Below are 21778 nucleotides of genomic sequence, written 5' to 3'. Positions count from 1 at the left end.
TTGGTACATAATAGAAATATATAGTAACCTGCCCAATTTGTAGTTTACACCGATTTCCTGTCCTCTGTACATTGTATTGAGGACTACAACCTATATGAATAATGCTGAGAAACATGTTGTAACTATGTGACTAGTTACACATGTTATGTTGACTACTCATCAGGCAAGTTTACAAATTAAATTCATTTATAATCTTGCCTGATGAAGGGGCCTCTGTGCTCTGAAAGCTAGCAAATATAAAAATGTATTTTGGTTGGCCAATAAAAGGTATCACTCTGAATACTTTAGTGTCAAAAAAGACAAAAGTATTACAGATTTTTTTTTTTCCCCGACACTGTACTGCAATAAAAAAAAAAAAAAAAAAAAAAAAAAAAAAAAGACATTCTGTAACAAATAGGAACACATTGACAGCTTTAAAAACTAACTGCAAACTACCAAATTTTATAATTTATTTATAAACCACAAGAAAAAACACATTAAAAAAATATCCACAAGCAACATTTCTTAAGTAAAATTGGATTTTATATTTTTTGGCATTTTGGAAGGGATTAAGAGAGTTTGTCATCACTGTCTTACATACAATCACATCAAACACAATGTTCTAATAAAGCAGAAGTGATAAATGCAATCCTTTTTTTTTATACACTTCCCACTTCGTTTGTCCAATGCAAATGTTAAGAGTTGAATGTATACAAATATGCTTATTATGACATTTACCTACTTTATACAAAGGGTGTTGCTAAATTAGTTTACCATCGCTTCTCGGCCTTTTGGCTAAGATCAAGTGTAGTTTACTAATCTCGTTTAAGGAGACACGGCCAATTAAAATTCTGCATTTAAGAAGTACGTCTAAGGCTGGGTACACACTACAGAAAATTTCTCCCGTTGAGATATCCTTAACGATTTTACAAACGAGTAAAAAAGAAAATCCAGATCAGCATGCCCATTCACGTGTACACATTTTACCTACAGATCTGTGCTCTTCATCTATCATAACCATCATCTGAAAAGATTGTGACCCTGCATACTCCATAGAGATATATGGATACTGCTAGTCGTGAGTGCATACACACTCCAGGATTAGAACAACATTATTCCATCCTTGAAAGACATTTATATCCGGTTTAAAAAAACAATATGGGGGGTATTCAAATGACGACGGGATCGCCGAAAATCCTGCGCTCAAAGAATATTACCGTTAATACAGTAATTACTCACTGAAATCCAGCGAGTAAATTACCGTATTAACGCGCAGGATTACCGTATTAACGGTAATATTCTTTGAGCGCGGGATTTTCGGCGATCCCGCCGTCGATTGAATACCCCCCTATGATGTGCTTTAGAACGATAATCGTTCATCATTGCAGCATACACACTGATATCAGGACGGTCATTTATCGGTAGAATGGCCCGATAATCAGCTGAAAACACTGTAGCGTGTACCCTGTCTAAGTATCAATGCAACTGTACTAATGATACATATTTGCATTTTTACATGCAATTACCTTGTGTTATGTTTTTGACACTGTTTATTCCATGTATTTGCATCACACACAAAGGGGCATATTCAATTGTCGGCGGGACCGCCGAAAATCCCGCGCTCAAAAAATATTACCGTTAATACGGTAATATCTCGCTGAAATCCAGCGAGTAAATTACCGTATTAACGGTTTTTCTGCTCACGATTACCGCACTATTGGTAATCGCGTGCGGACCGCGGGATTTTCGGCAATCCCGACAATTGAATACCCCCCCAAACAGTTGAACATGCTATTCGAATTGGGAGCAGATTCCAAACTCAATGAGATGCAGTTGAGCATTTATACATATTTTTCCATATACATTTGTATTTAACAAGATAACTTACCATTTTTTTTTCCACAGGTGCATGTTTAAAAAGAATTCTAAATGCATCTAAACGCATATTAAAAGACTACATAAACCCAATGACATATATATGCATTTTAACATGAATTAAAAAATGTATTTTAAATCACCAGTATGTACACAACTAAGTAAATACTATTCTTATTCTGTCTCAATTATCCCCTCCCAAAGCCTTCCAGTCTAATTTATTCAGATTGGAGGTGTAGCTAAGGGTGGAAATTACATCACACTATGGGGGAATATGAGGTAACAAAGGGGCACAGCCATGACCTGGTTAAAAGATGTGGCAGACACCTAGGTTTTCCTATAGTCTACAGAGGATATCAGCACATTAAAGGGGTTGCACACTTTTGGACAATGCCTCCACCTTAATATAAAATGCCACTTTTCCAATAGCAGCTTCTTTAAAACCAAAAAAACACGCTGAGGTTAGAGTGCCATCAGAGTTTCTGTTCTAAAATGGAACTAAACGCCTGAACAATATTTGGCATATTGCAAACAATGTCAATATTTACAGTGAGGGGGGCCCTGTTTCTTTAAAGGTTCATCCTGCCTCCACAATCACTGACCTGGATCTGCAAGAAAGACACTGTTCTGTTGAGTGTGATTTATGCCACTGCAGATTTTGTAGCTTTTTCTTTTTTTGTTTTAATAAAATACTTAAAAACAAAATGTACAACTAAAACAAAGCATTTCAATTATATTGTTCTCTTTGTACTATGTATTTAACATAGCATCAGAGAGAGTTATACGATTAATATGATTGTGCTGTGACAATGCAGTTGTCAGCATGACCTTTATAATCTAGAACATCTTTGTTCACTGCTCAGCAGAATTTCAAGTGTTTGTACTTAATCTTTAAAACAGTGATACTGGGGATTAGTTAAAATCTGAGGAATCCGTCTACCACTAACTAATCTTGTGATGTAATAACAATGGCCAGTCTACCAATTTTCAGTAATTATGTGGTACAGGAAGAAAAATATTTTTCTCAGGAAAGTGTAAGACTGTTTTCTCTAAGAATGACAAATACAATTACAAGTGATATAAAAGTCTACAACTTGTATACATATAATACAGCACTGTACAAAGAAAAATAAAGTGTTGCTCCCTGCGTTGCACAGGTCACTTCTCTTCTTGTTGTCACAAACCGGGCATCACATAGGCAATGTTGTCTAAAGTGTTGGACTGTAAAAATAAGAAAAAATAAATAAAATAAAAGATGCATTTTAAATGAAAAAAAATCTATCTTAAATTATTCCTGCATAAAATAGCACAGTGAATACAATAGTACCGGAGAAACAAATGGAAACAAAAATAAAAATACAACACATCCCAAAGGCACTTGAAAAATAAACAAATTAGTGTTAATTTCAATTCCTCGAAGGACTTCATGGCAACCCTAATGAATGGGATGTACCCAGGAAATAACATGGGGTGGGCCAAATAACTAGCGACACCATAATGAACGCAAAAAAATTAAAATCCTTATTGACCTAGTGTTTGAAGGATCTTGCTTCCTACTGAACCTCTGTCACATCCAGCATATAAAGTTTTGTAACTGTGTAAACTGAAGGCCACTGTCACTTTAAAGGCACAAGTCTCGTCCGGTGACATTTTTAGAGACCAAGAAGTAGCTACTGCGGTCAATGAATACTCTTTGAAGATATATGTAGATTTCTCTCACCACATCCAGTGCATACAAACGTTTCTCCTCTTCATTATTTGTTTCTGAGCCAAACGCTGGTAATGTAATCTCTTGATTTATATTAAAGCCCGACACTACTTTAGGCAGGAAAGTTGGATTTGTCCTTAATACACGCTTATCTGGAAAAATGTTCAGAAATGGTTTCTTGCAATGCAACAAATGTAGTTCTCCTATTAGTAGTAATTCATGGTTGCAATTACCTCTGCGAGACTAAGAATGAGCCATTTAAGAGTCTTGTAAAAGGCTCAAACATACTTGACACTAACGAGTCCAGTACGAAGTGAAGATCTCATGTTGCAAAAAGACTGCTCTAACAGGAGGTTGAATTCTTTTAATGGCTTGGAGAAGTGTAGTGCCAAACGAACACCAATCTTATCTTATTCTTAAAGAATGATTAGTTCTGAAACTTGTACTTTGAGTTTCGAGACCTAAAGCTATGTTTAGAATTGGCACCAGATAATCCAGTTATTGTGGAATACTTGCTGCCATTAGTCACATTGATCTTTGTTTGCACCAGCAGATAAATCTCCTTCAAATTCTTTAGTAAATTACTGATACAATTTTGTTTCCTAGCTTGTAACAAAACCTAAAATTCTTGGCTAAAAACTCATTTGATCCTGAGCAATGCCCACTCAATTTCTACCCCATCAAGAAGGAGCGCTCTCTTGTTCGGATGCAGAGCTGGTCCCTGGTACAGGAGATGCAGTTATAGTAGTACAGACCACGGTTGCTCTAGAGCAGGGGTGGGCAAACCTGTCCTCAAGAGCCATATCCAGTTCATGTTTTTAGGATTTCTTTAATCATGTACAGCTGATTTAATCTATTTGGCTGGGTCAGTAATTATCCCACCTGTTTCTACAGACAGAAATCCTAAAAACATGAACTGGATATGGCCCTTGAGGACAGGTTTGCCCACCCCTGCTCTAGAGGCATTTCCCAGACTACGGCAGATTACACTCATCAAGGCCAGAGTTGCAATGATTTCCTTTCTGATGTTCCTTAAGGTTCATGGGATGAAAGGAGTACTTATCAGAGATGAAAAGCCCAGGGCCTCGTCAAGGCATCTATCCCCTTTACTCAGGGAAATTTGTGAAGTAGGAAAAGCCAAAAACAAAAAAAACCTCTTTATTATTGAGCTTTGTATTCTGACCCACTAACATTAAATCTATATGTGGGAAGCCAAACTTTTCTTTCTGAGATAATCCACCATTGTGTAGTTTCTGCTCAGTACATGAAGTGCTGAGAAATAAATTATATTGCTTTCTGTCCAAACTAAAAATGATGCTAAGCTCCTTCATCACCGTTCTACTGGTACCATTATGAATGCTACTACTGTCTGAGAACTTTTTTTTAGATGCATACAGGGTTTAAAAAAAAAAAAAAAAAAAAAAAAAAGTTAAAAATGTATTTGTATGCAGCTTCTTTTTGACTCTAGGTACCTTATACTATCAGAGTTCAAATGTGGACCTGGAGTCTGTCAACAATAAGAGTCACTGTCCATCTAAGGAAGGAGATGGTAATTCCATGATTTCTCAGTATGGGGTCCTTCCACCACCTGAGGGACTCTCTGACAGAGTTAGTTGGGTCCCCCTGATCCAGGGACTCCTGCCTGTAATCCCATTGTTCGAGTAATTCTATTGTAGCCCCTATTGTAGATGCGAACATGCTTAAAAACAAAACAGACTAAATGCCTAGAAAACAGACTAAATCTACTAAAGGAAGTAGAATGCAATATATCAACTGTCTCATTGTGTTAACCCTCTCTTCTGACTGTGCCCTCCTGCTGTATGCATATATACGCCCAGGAACTGTACTTGCCATTACCGTAATAGATGACTTTTCTCTTTATTATTCATTAGTGATTTGCACGAATGTGATCACCTTGTTCATTCAACTTCAGACAGAAGTGATTTTGATATCCATCTAATTTTCCATTGACAAAGATATCGTCCAAGTAGGGCCAAGCAATGATCCCCTTGATTCCCGAGCGTCTCCATTAGAACAACCAACACCTTGGTGTGCGTTCACAGAAAATTGTTAATTGAAAATTGGAAGTGGTAGCCTAAAATACAAAACCTAAGAAAATCATGATGTTGGGATGCTAGATAGGCATCTTGATGTTATAAAATCCACTACTTGTATGGTTTTTATAACAATTTACAGTTTCCATACAAAAGCGTTTTGCTTCTTGAGCCATCATAAAGCCAGTACTGTTCTTAAGCCTCCTGGTTACTTATGTACCAGATAGAGCCTGGAATAAAACCCAATGCCTCAGACTGCCCGGGACTAGTGAAATAATCTGTTTTCTCCAAAAAAGTTTCTGTAAATTGTTGCACAATGCTTCCTTTTGCACTGGGGAGAATGGTGTCCTACTATTAAACATTTGTCTTGTGTACTTCCTTCTCTGAACTCTTTTGTAACCTATGGCTACAATGTTCATCACCCAATGATCCTGGGTGGTGAGCTCTCAGATTTTTTTTTGGGGGGGGGGGGGGGGGGGGGGGGGGGGATATCAAATTATATGCAGGGTTGGTCCTGAGACAATCAGTCCTGAGTCAATGGGAATTGTTTGGTCTAAATCTAGGGCGATGGAAAAACTGCCTGGATTTCAGATTTCCTGGAATACTGTCTGCCAGGCCATACCTTCGCCTCCCTGAACTGCTGGGCGAGCAAACAATGATATTTTCAAATCCTGTGATAAAGCGTGTAATGTTCCTCAAATCACTCTTTGGCTCATAGAATCCACTTTATCTCCAACTAGTAAAGAACCCTCTAAAGGGAGCATAACCAAACCTGTTTTTTTGAATGAGAATCAGCCACTCAAGGCCACCTCCACAAAAGTTCTGCTGCCCATTCTGCAAATCAATACCCTTCTTCATAGTTTCTATAATTTTCTATGAATCTTCTCTTGGGTATTCTTATACAAAGCATCCATCCAAATACTTGGAGCACTGAAGACCAAAGATGTTGCTACCCCGTACTTTATTACTGTTTCATCTGAAACATACTTTTTAAAAACAAAAAAAAAAAAAACTACTTTCCTCCTTCAATCAACAGAACTCTCTAAAGGGCCTTTATCATACAAGGGGATGGTAGTCTTTGATGTGATAATAGCTACTACTGCATGAACGGACGCCTTTCTGGCTACTCCCACTATCTTTTTTTTCCCCTTTTCTTTAAAGATGATCCTTAATAAAATTGTGTATAGAGAACACCGTTTACAGTGGTTGGCGTATCTTGAATTACGATGGCTTTATTAATTCACTTCATTAGTACCTCTACTATTTCTAAATTAAATGATCACACTTTTCACTATCTGTAGAATCTTGTTCTTCGACAGATTCTACTAATCCACACATAGGGGACCCTGGTATTTCAGTCATATCAAACACCAACGGTGAACCGAATCTTTATTAACCTTGATGTGCATACAAATCCTTCTTTGTTATCAACAATTTTCTCCCATCTTAATTCTCTGATGGCTGACAAGTCTTTCCTAATTTGAGATGTACAATTGACACACAGACTTTTCTGCACAGTCTGTAGGTAATTTCTTACAAACTGTTCCACAACAACATAACCGCACAAATAAGGAAGGACTTCATTAAGTTCTGTGCTTTTCTGCCTTTTTTTGGCAGGGCTTTTATTTCTGTCACTCCATCCACGAAGTTTGCAACAGAAACATGATATTTGAATTCCCAGCCATCTACACTGGCATGGCACAGTAAGTGCTATTCTGGCATCCAACATGGTGGTAGGTTCTCCTTTGCTGCCTGGGCTTCTAAAAGCCAGACTTTTGCCACCATTCATTGTTTTGAGCTTGGTAGTACATGGTAGTGCCATGGAGCCACTGGTAACATACACCTGTGGCACGATGGCGAAGCCTGCCGGATCCTTATCTAGGTATGTACAGGTAATCCCCACATAAAAATAAAACAAACCGCTACCTACACAACTGGGGAGAGGAGGGGGGGGGGCACAGATGAGGTGCTACATCATATACGCTCAGTTGTTTTCTTTTTCCTGTCTCTGCTCAGCTGAATAGGAAGTTAACCCATTCATTAGGGCTCCGAAGAGGAAGTTAACTTTTTAACTTTTTTTTGGCAGCATGTCAAATAAGATGTATTAACCTGTTTCCACATCTTGACCAATATTATTGAACAATAGATCAGCCACATTTACAATAAAAATTCATCTCTGGTGTAGTGGAGAGCTGCCACATCATTCTGCATAGTGTCAATGAAGAAAACTTCATACTACAATTCCAAGCATGTATAGCGCTGGCAACATCACACTCTAAAATACCACTGTATTGATGTAAACAATACCAGCAGACAATGAGAGCAGATGTGTCCTTTCCCTGAATCAATTGATGTCTGCACTTTTAATGCCTTAGGGAGAAGCACTTGACATACAGAGCTAACTAGCTCCGATTTGGAACTAGAAGGGGATCAGAAACACAGGGACTACTAAGTAGGAAGAACAGACACTTTTTTTTAGATCATGTCCCCAGCTGCAAGAGCCAATAAAATACTGGTATACATAAAAAGGGGCATAGATGCAAGGGAAGACTAATTTTGCCACTATATAAATTGTCGGTAAAACCTAATTTTGAATACGGAGTACAGTTCTGTGCATCACTCTTAATTTTGCCGCCCTTCTCTTAACCCTTTCTAGCTTCAAAGAGTCTTTTTTTTATAAAGGGTATTAAATCATTAAGTTATGAGGAAAGGTTAGCCAGGTTAGGTTAGTTTTAGGTTTACTTTAGAAAAGAGGCGTCTAAGAGGGGATATGATTACTGAGTACCAATACTTTAAGGGTCAGAACAGAGAACTTTCATGGGAACTTTTTACCCCAAGGACTGTACATAGTACACACAGTCATCCCCAAAGGTTAGAGAGGAGAGGAAGATTCACAATCAGCAAAGGAAGGGGTTCTTTACAGTAAGGGCAGTCAAGAAATGGAATTCACTTGCAGGGGAGGTTTTGATGGCAGATTCAATTGATATGTTTAAGAAAGGGTTAGACAGATTTTTAGTGAAAAGGCTATCCAGGGTTATGACCGTTAATTCAAATGAAGGACAGTAATGGATCCAGGGAGAAATAGGACTGCAATACTGGGTCAGGAGGGATTTTACCAGATTGAAACAGATAGGCAATTGCTTCATCAGGATCAATTTAAAATATAAGTGAGGGATCGCAGAAATCCAAAATAGATTGAACTTTATGGACTGGTTTCAACCTCATCAACTATGTTACTAGATCTGTTTCATCTCCAGGTGGCTATAGTTTATCTTGTCCGAGAAAACCATATAGCATTCGTCACTTATATTAATAAAGGGAAATGTGTACATAAAAAGGGATCTCTATTGACAATCTGTTATATAAGTTTTATGAGTAATATTTACAGAAAATGGCTGAAAATATTTCCCTTAATGCTCACTGATTGTGTGACATTAGCAGAAAAGACAAATGCTGAACCAAAGCTCCACCCACATACACAGCACTTTTCCCAGGTGCTGATGACCACAAGATAGTCAGAGCTTATGATGGTGTTTCTTTGATTGCAATCAGAAAAACTGTGTGCAGATAGGTGATGCTGCTTGGTGGTGCAGCACTTTATCTCAAAAACTCATGTGATTAGATATTTTTAAGTAAATGTATTTTCACTATTGCATTTACTCTTTCCCAGTTTGCACGTGACAAAAGAAAAAACGCATGTTTCACACTTACCAAAACTTGTTTGGGACAGGCACTGAGCTGGGGAACATGGTTAGTGAGACACACCAAAGGACCCATGGCACAAAGAATGGAATCCAAAAGCACAGACAGGCTGCCAGATACCGCAACCATGCCCTGCAAACAAAGACCAACAGTCATGCAGATTTAAAATACTGCTCCAACTTTTACTGCAACCAATCAATCACACAGATATATATACTAAATTACAGTTCATTTGCTCACAAAACAGTTTTACTTAGATATGAATTTTATTCCTAGTCCATTATATGTTTTTTGTTAAGGAAGAGTGGGGCAAACTTCTCCAAAGCACTAAACAATGCTTGAATGAAGTAGAGGCACCCACACGGTCTATCTACTATGTGACATAAAGTTATATCAGCAATCCTCTAAAGGACAAAGCTAAATATTCCTGTAAAAACATAAAAAAATATGTGCTTTATTAGTGGCAATGACTGGAGGATATTCTGTTTTCCTACTGCAGACAGCTAATCATAAAAGACTGAATAGGAATATGTATCTATAGTTCCTCAACACAAAAGGGCTAATTAACAGAAGTGGAAAAGTAGTTTAAGACCAAAATGAAACTAAACTGAACACTATTTTATAAGAAAAAAAAGGGGGAGTAAACTTTGAACTAAAGAAGAGTTGGCTCTAACATGGTAGTAGATGGGACCCTGGAGTAATAGTTTTACGGTTTTCACCAAGTGCATTTTCAAGTTGAAGAAAGGTAGGCACATCCCCCTTTTACAGAGGTACTTCCAAGAACCTGTTTCTTCTTTGTAAATTAAGTAATAAAATGAGTTCATCATAGTATGTGAGGGACATATTTCGAATAGAACTTAGAAAAAACAATATTTACAAGCAGTCAGCAAGGCAATACTACTGCACAATAAGCAATCTATGAAACAGCTTCTTTGATCAGAAGATTTCATATATCCCACTGTCATCACTGTGCCGAGACACAGGAGCTTTGCCATTCTTCACCTCAGTTTCTTGAAGTCTGTGGCCTATCAAGCTCAAAGACTCTCCCAAAAGCTGTAGGTGTGCAGCAACGTCAATAGGCTCGGTATCAGGGACTTTTGCTGGGGAAGAGGAAAAGGATACAACGCTACTTGGGGACTTCTTGTGAGGCGAGGACAGGCCGGAGGAGGAGGATCCTAAGGAATTAAGATACAGAAAAGAGATGCTGCAATGTGATAGTACACAGAAAAACTTTTTCATTTACAGAAAAAAAAAAAAAAAAAAAACACCACAAGACAGCAAGAGAGGCAATACAGGTGTTTCTATACCTTTACTCTTTGAAGTGGACTCTGATGGGCTGGATTTGCGTTTTACAGTAGTGGCCTCTGCTTTGTTTTGTTTGTGCTGGAGGTACTGGGCCTTCTGCTTCCAAACCTGTATCCAGAATAGGACAGAAAAGCTACCAAGTCACATTCACACAAACCACAATTCACATAACAAGGAGCAGGACACACCATTTCCTTGCCTATTACCAGGTAACAGAAAGATCACTGCTCAGGCTTCTGGGTCTGCTGACAATTTAACAAAATCTTAAAGGTTTAGGAGATTTAGAACTAATGCGGAAGTAGTGGCGCTATATAAATAAATGGTGATGATGATTATATAGTGTAACTATACAGCTATTGTTATAAGTGTAACATTCATTTATTATTTAGCAAAAAGAACAGAGAATCAGATTGGAGCCTCAAAATGCAAAATGATAGTGCAAAAATATAATGTGTTAGATATATCATTTTAATCATAAACTTACGAGTTTGTCTTTTTCTGGGAGCTGCTTCCACACTTCAGCCAATTTCTTACTCAGTTCTCCAAAATCTAGTAATTGATTAAAAAATAAAAATCAAGATAGGCCAACAAAGACAATAACCATAGGTTATTCACTTGTATACAATTTTTGTTTTAAAAAACCCCCCAAAAAAAACAAACAAACACCTTACTGAAAAATTAAAGCTTAAACCAGTGGTTCCCAAACTTTTTCAGTTCGTGGCACCCTTACGAGTCTCCATAACTTTTTCAAGGCACCCCTCCAAAATAATTACAGAACAGTCCCATTTTTTAAATAGTTGAGTCAAAACAACGTTGTAAGTATTTAGGTCAGGACAGAAATACTTAGTAAGTTGTTTGCAAAAATAATATACATAAATTCAAGGGAAAATATTTTTATATATTTTCTTCAATTATATTTCTTTCAAAGAATAATTTACAGCTAATATTAAGTGGAATAAGATCAAACAAAATAAAACAGCCATCTACAAAAATCATCACACTGTCTGCCCCCTCCTTCATCCGCACACTCTGTCTGCCCCCTCCTTCATCCGCACACTCTGTCTGCCCCCTCCTTCATCCGCACACTCTGTCTGCCCCCTCCTTCATCCGCACACTCTGTCTGCCCCCTCCTTCATCCGCACACTCTGTCTGCCCCCTCCTTCATCCGCACACTCTGTCTGCCCCCTCCTTCATCCGCACACTCTGTCTGCCCCCTCCTTCATCCGCACACTCTGTCTGCCCCCTCCTTCATCCGCACACTCTGTCTGCCCCCTCCTTCATCCGCACACTCTGTCTGCCCCCTCCTTCATCCGCACACTCTGTCTGCCCCCTCCTTCATCCGCACACTCTGTCTGCCCCCTCCTTCATCCGCACACTCTGTCTGCCCCCTCCTTCATCCGCACACTCTGTCTGCCCCCTCCTTCATCCGCACACTCTGTCTGCCCCCTCCTTCATCCGCACACTCTGTCTGCCCCCTCCTTCATCCGCACACTCTGTCTGCCCCCTCCTTCATCCGCACACTCTGTCTGCCCCCTCCTTCATCCGCACACTCTGTCTGCCCCCTCCTTCATCCGCACACTCTGTCTGCCCCCTCCTTCATCCGCACACTCTGTCTGCCCCCTCCTTCATCCGCACACTCTGTCTGCCCCCTCCTTCATCCGCACACTCTGTCTGCCCCCTCCTTCATCCGCACACTCTGTCTGCCCCCTCCTTCATCCGCACACTCTGTCTGCCCCCTCCTTCATCCGCACACTCTGTCTGCCCCCTCCTTCATCCGCACACTCTGTCTGCCCCCTCCTTCATCCGCACACTCTGTCTGCCCCCTCCTTCATCCGCACACTCTGTCTGCCCCCTCCTTCATCCGCACACTCTGTCTGCCCCCTCCTTCATCCGCACACTCTGTCTGCCCCCTCCTTCATCCGCACACTCTGTCTGCACCCTCCTTCATCCGCACACTCTGTCTGCACCCTCCATTATTTTCCCCTCCGTTTCTTTACTTGCCATACTTGGCCTTCTTTCTTCTATCTTATTACTAATGCGGCGGCGCCCGGGACCCAACGTCCTTCCTCCTCTCTCCTGCCGCTTCTCACTGAATTTGTCGGGCGTGATGACGTCATGCCCGACATTCAGTGAGAAGCGAAGAGGATGCTGGGTCCCGGGCACCGCCGGATTGGCAAGTTACTTTTTGTTTTTTTTGTCCCCTGGTCGCAGCACCCGTGACAGTGCCACGGCACGCCTGGGAGCCGCGGCGCACTTTGGGAACCGCTGGCTTGAACTAATAGTTACCAATAAAAGTGTATTAAAATGCCTAAAGGGTGTTTTTGTATATGCTTCACAGAACTGTTACCATGTCTATTAAATAAATAGAAGCGCCCCAGACATCAACCCTTTGGGAAGGGGTGATCACTACATCAAAAGAAATTATACAGAGAAATATTCCGCATAGTGGCAGGTTCTGGCTAAACCTAACTTACTGGCTACCCAACACATCTTTATATATTGGCACATAATCATCTAATCTTCAGGGTCCTAAAATGTGAAAAATAACCTGAAACTGACTTTACTTTGTAATTTATTATTAAACAAAAAAAGAATCCATGGATGAAAACGTAATTACACTCTTACTGCCATAACAGGAAAGAAAGTAATTTGAGCCAGGTGCTGCTAATCAGGTACATTTCATTATGTAATCATTAGGAAGTGCTACCGCCTGGATATAAAAGGACAACCTTTGGCTGTTTGGTCTGCAGCATTAAGGTGTGTGTTAATCCGTGCCATGGATAAAATACATCTTCAATGAGCTCAGAGAAGCAACTGTTGCTGCTTATCAGTCTGGAAAGGGTTAGAAGGCCATTTCCAAACAATTGAAATCCATTGTTTCTACATTAAGAAATACAATTTACAAATGGAGAACACCGAAGACGGTTGAAGAGTGGGCAGAATAAGCAGACTGTTTAATGCTCAGAGAAATCACAAAGAAACGTAAAGGTACATGCACAAATCTACAGACCTATGTCAACATCGTAAATGTTAAAGTTTCTGACTCTTCCATGAAAGTCATGCTTGTTCAATCTTTTTCTAATGGCAGAGTAAACAGGAGAAACTCCCTTCTCTCCAAAAAACCACCACATTGCAATAGAGATTAGGTTTGTTGTATGCGATTGAACCACCAAGATTTCTGGAACTATGTCCTCGAGACTGACAGCACCAAAGTGTAGTTTTGTCGTAATGCACGCTGACATTTTTTAGCAAAAATTACACACTGTATCGCTACAAGAGCCTTATACCAAACACAGTGGTGGAGGAGTGATCATTTGGGGTTGTTTTCCAGGCACAGAAACTGTATGCCCCGCATTCAAGTCCATAATTACTACTCTTTGACTGACAACTGAAGCTTGACCGAAATTGGATCATGCTATAGACCAACAGCCCTAAGCACACCAAGAAATATACAACTGTAGAGCTGAATAAGAATAGAGTCAAGGCTTTGGAAATGTTGAGTCAAATTCAAGACCTCAACCGTTTTAAGATGCCGTGCCAGACTTGGAGAACCGTGTGCAAACAAATGCCCTCAAACACCAAGGAACTGAAGTAGTGTTGTAAGGAGGAGTGGGCTTTTGTCTTCCCACCCAAAAGTTGGTATAGGTTCCTATAATTGGTTTACCTTATGTGGAACATAAAAGGAAGTATGGCATGAATTTTATGGCCTGTGCAGACTTCAGGCCACGCGAGTGTCCCTCCCCCCCCATTTCAGAATTATGAAAGCCCTACATTTGCAGTAAGTATGGGGCCATCTGCATTGAGGAATGATGGAGGTTGCATGGTAAGAGCCACCAATGTACTATTGGGGGAGAAGGGGGTTGTGCAAATTCCATTTAAATCTGCAAAGCATTAACAAGTATGTGTGTGTCTCTTACCAATGCCTGGATGTTCTGCTATGATGCTGCCTCGATACTCTTTAGAGAAAACTTGATATGCAGACATGTTCTTCTTCTTAGGCTGCTTATACATACATGGAATATACAAAACAGAATTAACCAGGACGTATGGTCCTCACAATTTATTTCACAGATCACAGGATATCAGGTCCCAAACAGCACAGGCTTACTACTTATTACTACAAAATAAACTGTTAAAAGTAGCATACAACAGTTCAAACACTTTCCCAATTCATCATAGCGAATAATTCCAAGCCACAATTTCACTTCCCTGGAAACTAAAAGAAGGCTAAGGGCTTTCTAAGTCAATGACAACCAAACAAAATGCAAAACGGATATGAAAGCCTGTATGTTTATTGAAATACATTTGCACTGTAAATGTATGTGTTGGCTGTTCATTTTATATCTCCAAATAAAATTCACTTTGGCAAACTAGGTAAAAATTAGTAAGAAAAGCAATTCCCAAACAAAGTTATCTTTCTTACCTTTTCTGTCTCCTCTTTCTTTTTTTTCTTATCTGATGCCCCATCAGGATGGGGGACAAGTATGGGTGTGGGCAGAGGTGGTTGTGCTGGTTGTATTGGTAAGAGTAGAGGAGGAGACATTGCAGTAATGGGAGTCGGTGAAGGGAGCAAAGGAGCTGGAACCGATGCTGGGCTACTATCCAACCCATGTTCTCTCTTGCTTTTGCTGTGTTTCCGGTGCTTGTCTTCCTTGTGTTTGTCCTTCTTCTTCTTACTCTTCTTTGATTTCTTTTTCTTCTTCACCTCCCGGAATGAGTCATCAATAACTAGTTCTCCAGCCTCAAGCTCCCCTCCAGAAGAAGAAGCTGAATCTGTAGTCCCACTGGGCCTCGGTGTGTGGCTTTCTTTCCGATGCTTCTTGTGGCTGCTCCTCTCCATTTCGTCTCTTGACGATTTCTTACTGCTCTTTTTTGGAGAAGTTCCATCGCCGAGTATAGGACTTCCTTCTTGTGGGAACATGCGTTCGCCTGTTTTCTCCTTAGGTGATAGGATAAGTTTCATCCTTAAGCCATCTGGTTCACGTAGTGTCAAAGGCTTGGGTTTTTTAGACTTGTGGGAGAGGTCCTCTACAGTGTCTTCAACTTTTTTGCGATGATCTTTACGTGGTACTTGGATGGGGGACTGGAAGCTGGCAGAGGATGCAAGCATTTTCTCGTTTTTCTTGGAAGGGAGTTTACTTGAAGTAATTATGGGAGAGGACATGGAATTGAGCAGGTCCATAGCAGTATCTGAAGATGGAGAAGAGCTGGGAGGAGGCTTCTTTTTCTTCACGTCCGAGGAAGATGATTCTAGATGTAAATAGGGGATAGGGCATTACTAATTGAAGTTGACTAGAAAAAAGAAATACTGCAATGACAAGTATTGTAAAGAAAAGAAATAGAGAATGCAAAAGTGCACTTTTAGTAAGAAAACTGATACAATGAGGAGAAAAGGCCAAGGAGCAAAACATGTATATGTAGCTTACAGACAAAAACTAAGCACAAGAAATAGACAAATTATGTGGATACGCTTTGAAAAATGACTGAAGTGCAAATGTACCTGGGTAGTAATCATCTGACGAATGCTTCTTCTTTTTCTTATGCGACTCGGACACCATGAACAAAAAGTCTGCATCCTGCAAGCAAAACCATAATATAACCGCATCAGATTGTTTAATATACAACTTCAGTTTTTACAACCACTATACTCATATGATACATGGCAAAAGGGCTTGGAAGTAAATCCCATAGATTGTAAGCATGTGGACAGGACAGTCTTACCTATCTGTCTGTATTACCCAGTATTGTTTTATTACTGTGTTTCTCCACAATTGTAATTTACAGAATTTGCTGGCGCTATATACATAAATGGTGATAGCATACCCTATGGCAAATTAGGATTAGTACATTGGGGGGACACCGGGTACATTGGGGTATAGTACTGGGATCCAGGTATGCAAACACTTCAAAACTTCTTAGCAGTAGTCCTTAGCTCATTCCTCTCTATACCGATTGGGCCTTAAGACTGCCTCTGTCGCCACAAAAGGTTGCCCTATACCTTACGGTTCACACCATGCATAAGCGTTGCAGCATTAGGACTAGGAAAAGGTGTGTCTGAAAAGAAGGAAGAGGATTAGTTCTGCAGCCTACAAGACACCTAAACTTCCTGTTCAGCGAGTTCCTTTTAAACAAAGAAGCCTCCGAGAATTGTGTGTCCTGGATGTCTAATACCAGGTGCATAGCCCATATCAGATCATTCACCTCCTAACGGTCAAAAGCAATATTCTCACCAAAAACTTTTGACCCTACAAGCACTTCATCCTCCTGGGAGGAACAGTCACACTCTGATTATTTGCAGGTTGGGGTGTACACTTGTGCTTATGCAAGGTGGGAAGCACAGAGGATTTCAACATTTTCTCTAAAGAGGATGAAACTGCCAAACCCCAGCAGAGCCGGATAGATGCGACTCAGTCTTTAAAATACATTAAAGTAAAGTCATTTAAAATAAAGTTCTGCTGAATGCAGCTCCTTTAGAAAGAATGTTTCCTGCACAGCAGTGTATATGAGGGGCCCTATGGACAACTGTGAAAAAAAGTTTAAAGCCTCCACAGCCTGAATCTACACACTGTACTCAAAGGTATCTGGTGTCCCTCAATGTATAACTGAGAAAGTATAATAACTTTATATTTAAAGGAAGGAGTTTCATTTTCTTTGAATTCAGATTATATTATACAAATTATATGCAAGTAACATTAGTTTATTTTATAACCTATGTAATCCATAATTGAATTCCTAAGAGTCAGATATTTTATTTTTTGAGACATAATATAACTTTAGCAATGAAGTGAAACCAGTGGGGGTAATTTTAGCACTGCATATTATGCGGAGGACCAAAAGAAATCCTCTGGGCTGCAATTTGTACAACCCTGCAACAGCAAACCATACCTTACCATGGTCTACTACAAGGTATACACCTTGGCTTGACAAAAATTAAATAAGTTCTCACCTTAGGTCTCTTTTTTGATGACTTGCGAACCTGCTCAGCAATCTCCTCCTCCTCACGCAGCAGGTCTTTGTATGATCGCTTTTTCTCCCGCTGACTTCTACCAGCAGCCAAGCCCACATCCTCCATCCCACGTTCTATGTCCAAACTTTCTAACGATAGAAAAAAGGTAGTAAGAGAAAGTCAGATATTGATACAATCTGAAGGCAACAAACTACAGCTACATAGTTTTAAGGGAAAGGTAAAGTACAATGTTATTCATAGACTAGATCAGTGTTGGCTAACCTATGACACTCCAGGTGTTGTGAAACTACAAGTCCCAGCGTACCCTTCCAGCAACAAGCTGCTATATATTGGCAAAGCATGCTGGGACTTGTAGTTTCACAACACCTGGAGTGTCACAGGTTAGCCAACACTGGACTAGATAGGCTAAATACCAAGCAACTTTTGAACAAAGCATTTGTCAGGAATGGGGTACCCTTGTTGTACTACACAAATATAAATATACTGAAAACACACTTTTTTATTATTAAGTACTGTTTTTACTATACTGGGTCTAACATCAATACATAGCCTGCTATTACAGCATGCCATATTTACATCATACACAAGGATATACTGGTTTACACTGGTCCAAATATTAAAGCCATTGGTTGGGAATTGAACTCATGACCCCAGTGCTGAGAGGCAGAAGTGCTATCCAATAAGCCACCATGCTGCCCCATGTATAGAATGAGTGTTATTTTTCTGCTGTAGCTAAAAGGGCTAAATCTTTCGCAGAGTACACAAACATTGTTTCAAACTACTTAAAAAAATGAGTAGTTTTATTATAGGAAAAAGGACAAATAGGGATGTCAGAGCCCAGACTTAAGAGGCAATTCAATAAACCGCGAAGTGCCACCAGAGCCTCGCTTGATGTTTCCCTGTGTACACTTCCTTGTTAGTAGAGGGGAGGGCAAATGTGAGCTGGGAATTCAGGCCAAATGTTGCTGTGGAGTCTCATCGTGTCAGATTCACTTAGCTTCGAATTGAATTACCCCTTATTGTTTCAGGCTTACTTGACAGGGGGCAGCTGAAATATAAAGAATACAACTTTAGGATATGCTCAATTTTCCACCATAATTCAGCAGCAGAATAATTGCAAATTATTTTAATTTCAATGTGTGACAGGATTTATAAATGAGCTGCATACCCTTGAAAATACAGACACCAATATAGACGTTCAGATCTTTCTTGTTCAGTCTACAAAGCTACTCCCATGACAGAAACTCGGAGATGCTTTGTTTAAATATTATTGCTCATCAAATCTATAGCATCAGTCTACATTTTTTCATGATCGTTTGACTACTGCGTTCTATTGACATCACAAATGATACAACAAATGGGCAATCAAGATAGTATCTCCTATGATTCAGTGAAACTTCAGTTCATGTTTTCTAGCATTTTTGTAAAATAAATTGGATAATTTTCCTTCCAAAAAGAACAAAAAAACATCTTCCATACCTCTAGTGTCACTGTACGCCATTAACCAAGTCTTCCCGTCAAGTAGTCTTTAACAAGTGCCTGAACACCCAGCCTGCATAAGAATAGTCTCGTCAATACTCTACAGCAACTACTGCTTGTAAATTACCATAAACAATAAAACTTACTGGGGGTACATTTATTAAAGTGTATTCGGCCATGAAAGAGTTTTATTTTCTTTAGAACCATATTTATCAACGGTCCGGGAACATTCTCTAATCTGACCCACATACTGAAAACAAAAACAAAAAAAAATCAGATATCACACGTTGAAGAGTTGGAACTTTAGCACAGCATGCACAAAATGTTGACGCCCTATACACAGGGTGGGAGCAAGTGTTTTGGCCACACCAGTAGGCGGATGCCATAAAAGTTGTGCCGATGAGACAAGTTTGCAGAATTTGTTAATAGGTCTAATCTTGAGACTCTCCAAAACAACATTTAATTGTGTATTGGTAACCTAAGAACACTTTTATATATGTACCCTAGTGAGTAAACCACATACCCATTAAACCAGGGTTTCCCAAACCCAGTCCTCAGGGCTCCCTAACAGTGCAGGTTTTCCATATCTCCTTGCTGGAGCACAGGTGTATTCATTACTGACTGACACATTGTAACAGATCCACAGGTGGTCCTAATTATGTCACATGTGATCCAGAAAACCTGCACTGTTGGGGAGCCCTGAGGACTGGGCTTGGGAAACCCTGCATGAAACCATAGTTGTTTCTTTTTAATTTACGCTTGTTTCCACAAGATACCTTGCTGTTACCTGGTTACAGGAGAAAGAGCAAAGCACTTTGCTTGAAAAAGCAAAGTCTAAGCTGGTAACTAAAACCGAGCCAGGTTTGCAATTATTGCAGAACCTGTTTGGACAGGACGGACCAATAAGTTTACTTAAATACCTCCCAACTATAGCACAGAATTTTGGGAAGGCTGTGATACTCCAGCATTTTATGGAGGGCTTTTATTCTATTTTATTGGAGGATGAGATAAGTTAATGGCATCTGTCCAAGGAAGAAGGTTGGGATTTGGTACTAAACATAAAATCACTATCTGTCCACTCATTGATATATACCGCAAACTGACATCAAAAAGTAATTAACAACAAGGTGCTTACTTGTTGTTTTGCAGTAATCTGTAAAATGATAAGCAACTAAAATTATTAGAAGCTTCATAATGCTATTTATTCCATCAATAAGCTAGTAAAAGTTACACCTTTAAAACAGTTACTTAGTAAAGTTGACCAAACAAACCTCAGCAAATTGGCTCAACAGCAGAACCAGTGACTTTACACCAATTTCTAGATAATGGATAACAGTCTGTTTACAAGAGTAACTGACAGGTTTAGATTTCTTTGGGTGTGTACTAAAGTAGTGAGTGAAAGGATTATATCACCATCTTAAACCATAAGCCAAAACTCACATTACAATAAAATTGTGATTATAAAGTGAGTAACAGATTCATTTTAATATACCTTTATGCAAACAATTTTAGTGGCATGTAAAAATAACGTATATTATGTTCTGCATCCACTCTATCTATAGTGCTGGCATAGTTTATGACTCTAAAGTACATAATTACTCAGTTAGCTTTCTGTGCATGTACAGAGATAGCACATGACAGCGCTGAATCGAATCTCCCTTTAGGTGTATGTACCTGGACAGCATAGAACAGGGTTATTGTAAATCTCTGTGCCTGTACTAAGAGGTCTATAGCGTTCTGCACCATGATCTCACGCCACTTTGAAATCCCCGTGCAGAGTAGTTGACAGCCAGGACATAACCCATCCACATCAGAGTGCATGGATTGTTATTCCAAAATTAATACGTCGGCGTCATTGCCGACATTACCGCAGCTCCAAAAGTGCATCAGCAGCAACAACCATGAGCGTTTTCCTCCTATAGGATCCCACCTGGGTCTTTACTCTTTATACTATGTGCCGGCATCATTCCTCTGAGCTCCTGCGGCTTCCCGCCATGATGGAGGAGACAAACCGAGACATACACGTACAACGTCATGACGTACACCGCAAACGCCAAGAAACGCAGGTACATTTGATTGGTCAAGCAGAATATGTTGAGCACTCCGATTGGATGAGCGGGTTGTTTATATCCTGCCCATATCTCTCGGGAAAACAAAGGGTTTGTACGATCTACAACTAGAAACGCAAATCAAAGATCTTTGTTTTAATGTAGAGGTGAGGTTACATACATGTTACCGGTATACAAGTTAAAATAAAAACTATGCTGAAGTTAGTGTCGCATTTGGCCAGCTTCTTATTCGCTTCTTATTCACGCTCAAGGTTCTTATTCGGAAGACGTTATTTTTAACATATTAAATCAAGTTGGACCACTGATTTTACTTTAGATTAACACAAACTGTACTAGTATTTAGCCTGACACAACAAGGTTTTCGGCATGAAATCAGTGGGCAAAGTGGACAAAGTCACCATATTTTATCATTTTGAATGAGTAGCTGTAGTTTTGCAAGAGTTAAATGCCATTGGGCCACCAATTTTATAGTGGGAAACAACAAAAGGTGGTTAGTTACAAATAAAACACTTGTCTTTTGCCTGGCCCAACACTTCTTTGGGCATGAAATCAGGTGGCAAAGAGGGCACAGATAGCATTTTCATCATTTTGAATAAGTAGCTGTAGTTTTCCAAGGGTTGATGTTTTTATTAAAAATTGC

General features: G+C 39.6%; 1 protein-coding gene across 12 annotated transcripts; it reads right to left on the bottom strand.

Moving 5' to 3' along the window:
- Positions 1 to 435: 435 nt before the first annotated feature.
- Positions 436 to 21088, bottom strand: HMGXB4 (HMG-box containing 4). Of its 12 annotated transcripts, none has more exons than XM_075182984.1 (13): positions 21000 to 21043; positions 20205 to 20222; positions 19070 to 19142; positions 18604 to 18638; positions 17570 to 17714; positions 16124 to 16199; positions 15047 to 15873; positions 14541 to 14625; positions 11108 to 11172; positions 10626 to 10731; positions 10321 to 10493; positions 9328 to 9450; positions 436 to 3075 (listed from the first exon to the last, which is right to left on the bottom strand). In XM_075182984.1, the coding sequence occupies exons 5-13, from the start codon at positions 17693 to 17695 to the stop codon at positions 3031 to 3033; spliced, it is 1626 nt and encodes a 541-aa protein (XP_075039085.1). In that variant the 5' UTR covers positions 17696 to 17714; positions 18604 to 18638; positions 19070 to 19142; positions 20205 to 20222; positions 21000 to 21043; the 3' UTR covers positions 436 to 3030. The 12 variants fall into 12 exon arrangements, 11 of the variants coding, with proteins under 11 accessions (XP_075039085.1, XP_075039086.1, XP_075039083.1 ...); XM_075182985.1 differs by having other exon boundaries at positions 17570 to 17718; positions 18625 to 18638; XM_075182982.1 differs by having other exon boundaries at positions 17570 to 17718; positions 21000 to 21042.
- Between the last annotated feature and the right edge of the window lie 690 nt (positions 21089 to 21778).

This window comes from Mixophyes fleayi, chromosome 8 (genome assembly GCF_038048845.1).
Source record: "Mixophyes fleayi isolate aMixFle1 chromosome 8, aMixFle1.hap1, whole genome shotgun sequence".
Classification (NCBI taxonomy): domain Eukaryota; kingdom Metazoa; phylum Chordata; class Amphibia; order Anura; family Limnodynastidae; genus Mixophyes; species Mixophyes fleayi.
The sequence above is the reverse complement of the archived record's forward strand: the minus strand, read 5'-3'. Positions and strand labels throughout refer to the sequence as shown.

Excerpts from the sequence above, each read along its gene's own strand:
- HMGXB4 (XM_075182975.1), bottom strand. The coding sequence starts at position 21,036 with ATGATGCCGGCACATAGTATAAAGAGTAAAGACCCAG. Across the intron at positions 16,200-17,569 it reads CATCAAAAAAGAGACCTAAG|GATGCAGACTTTTTGTTCAT; the intron begins GTGAGAACTTAT and ends TTTTGCTTGCAG. Across the intron at positions 11,173-14,540 it reads AGCAGAACATCCAGGCATTG|ATTTTGGAGAACTGAGTAAG; the intron begins GTAAGAGACACA and ends ATCAATTACTAG.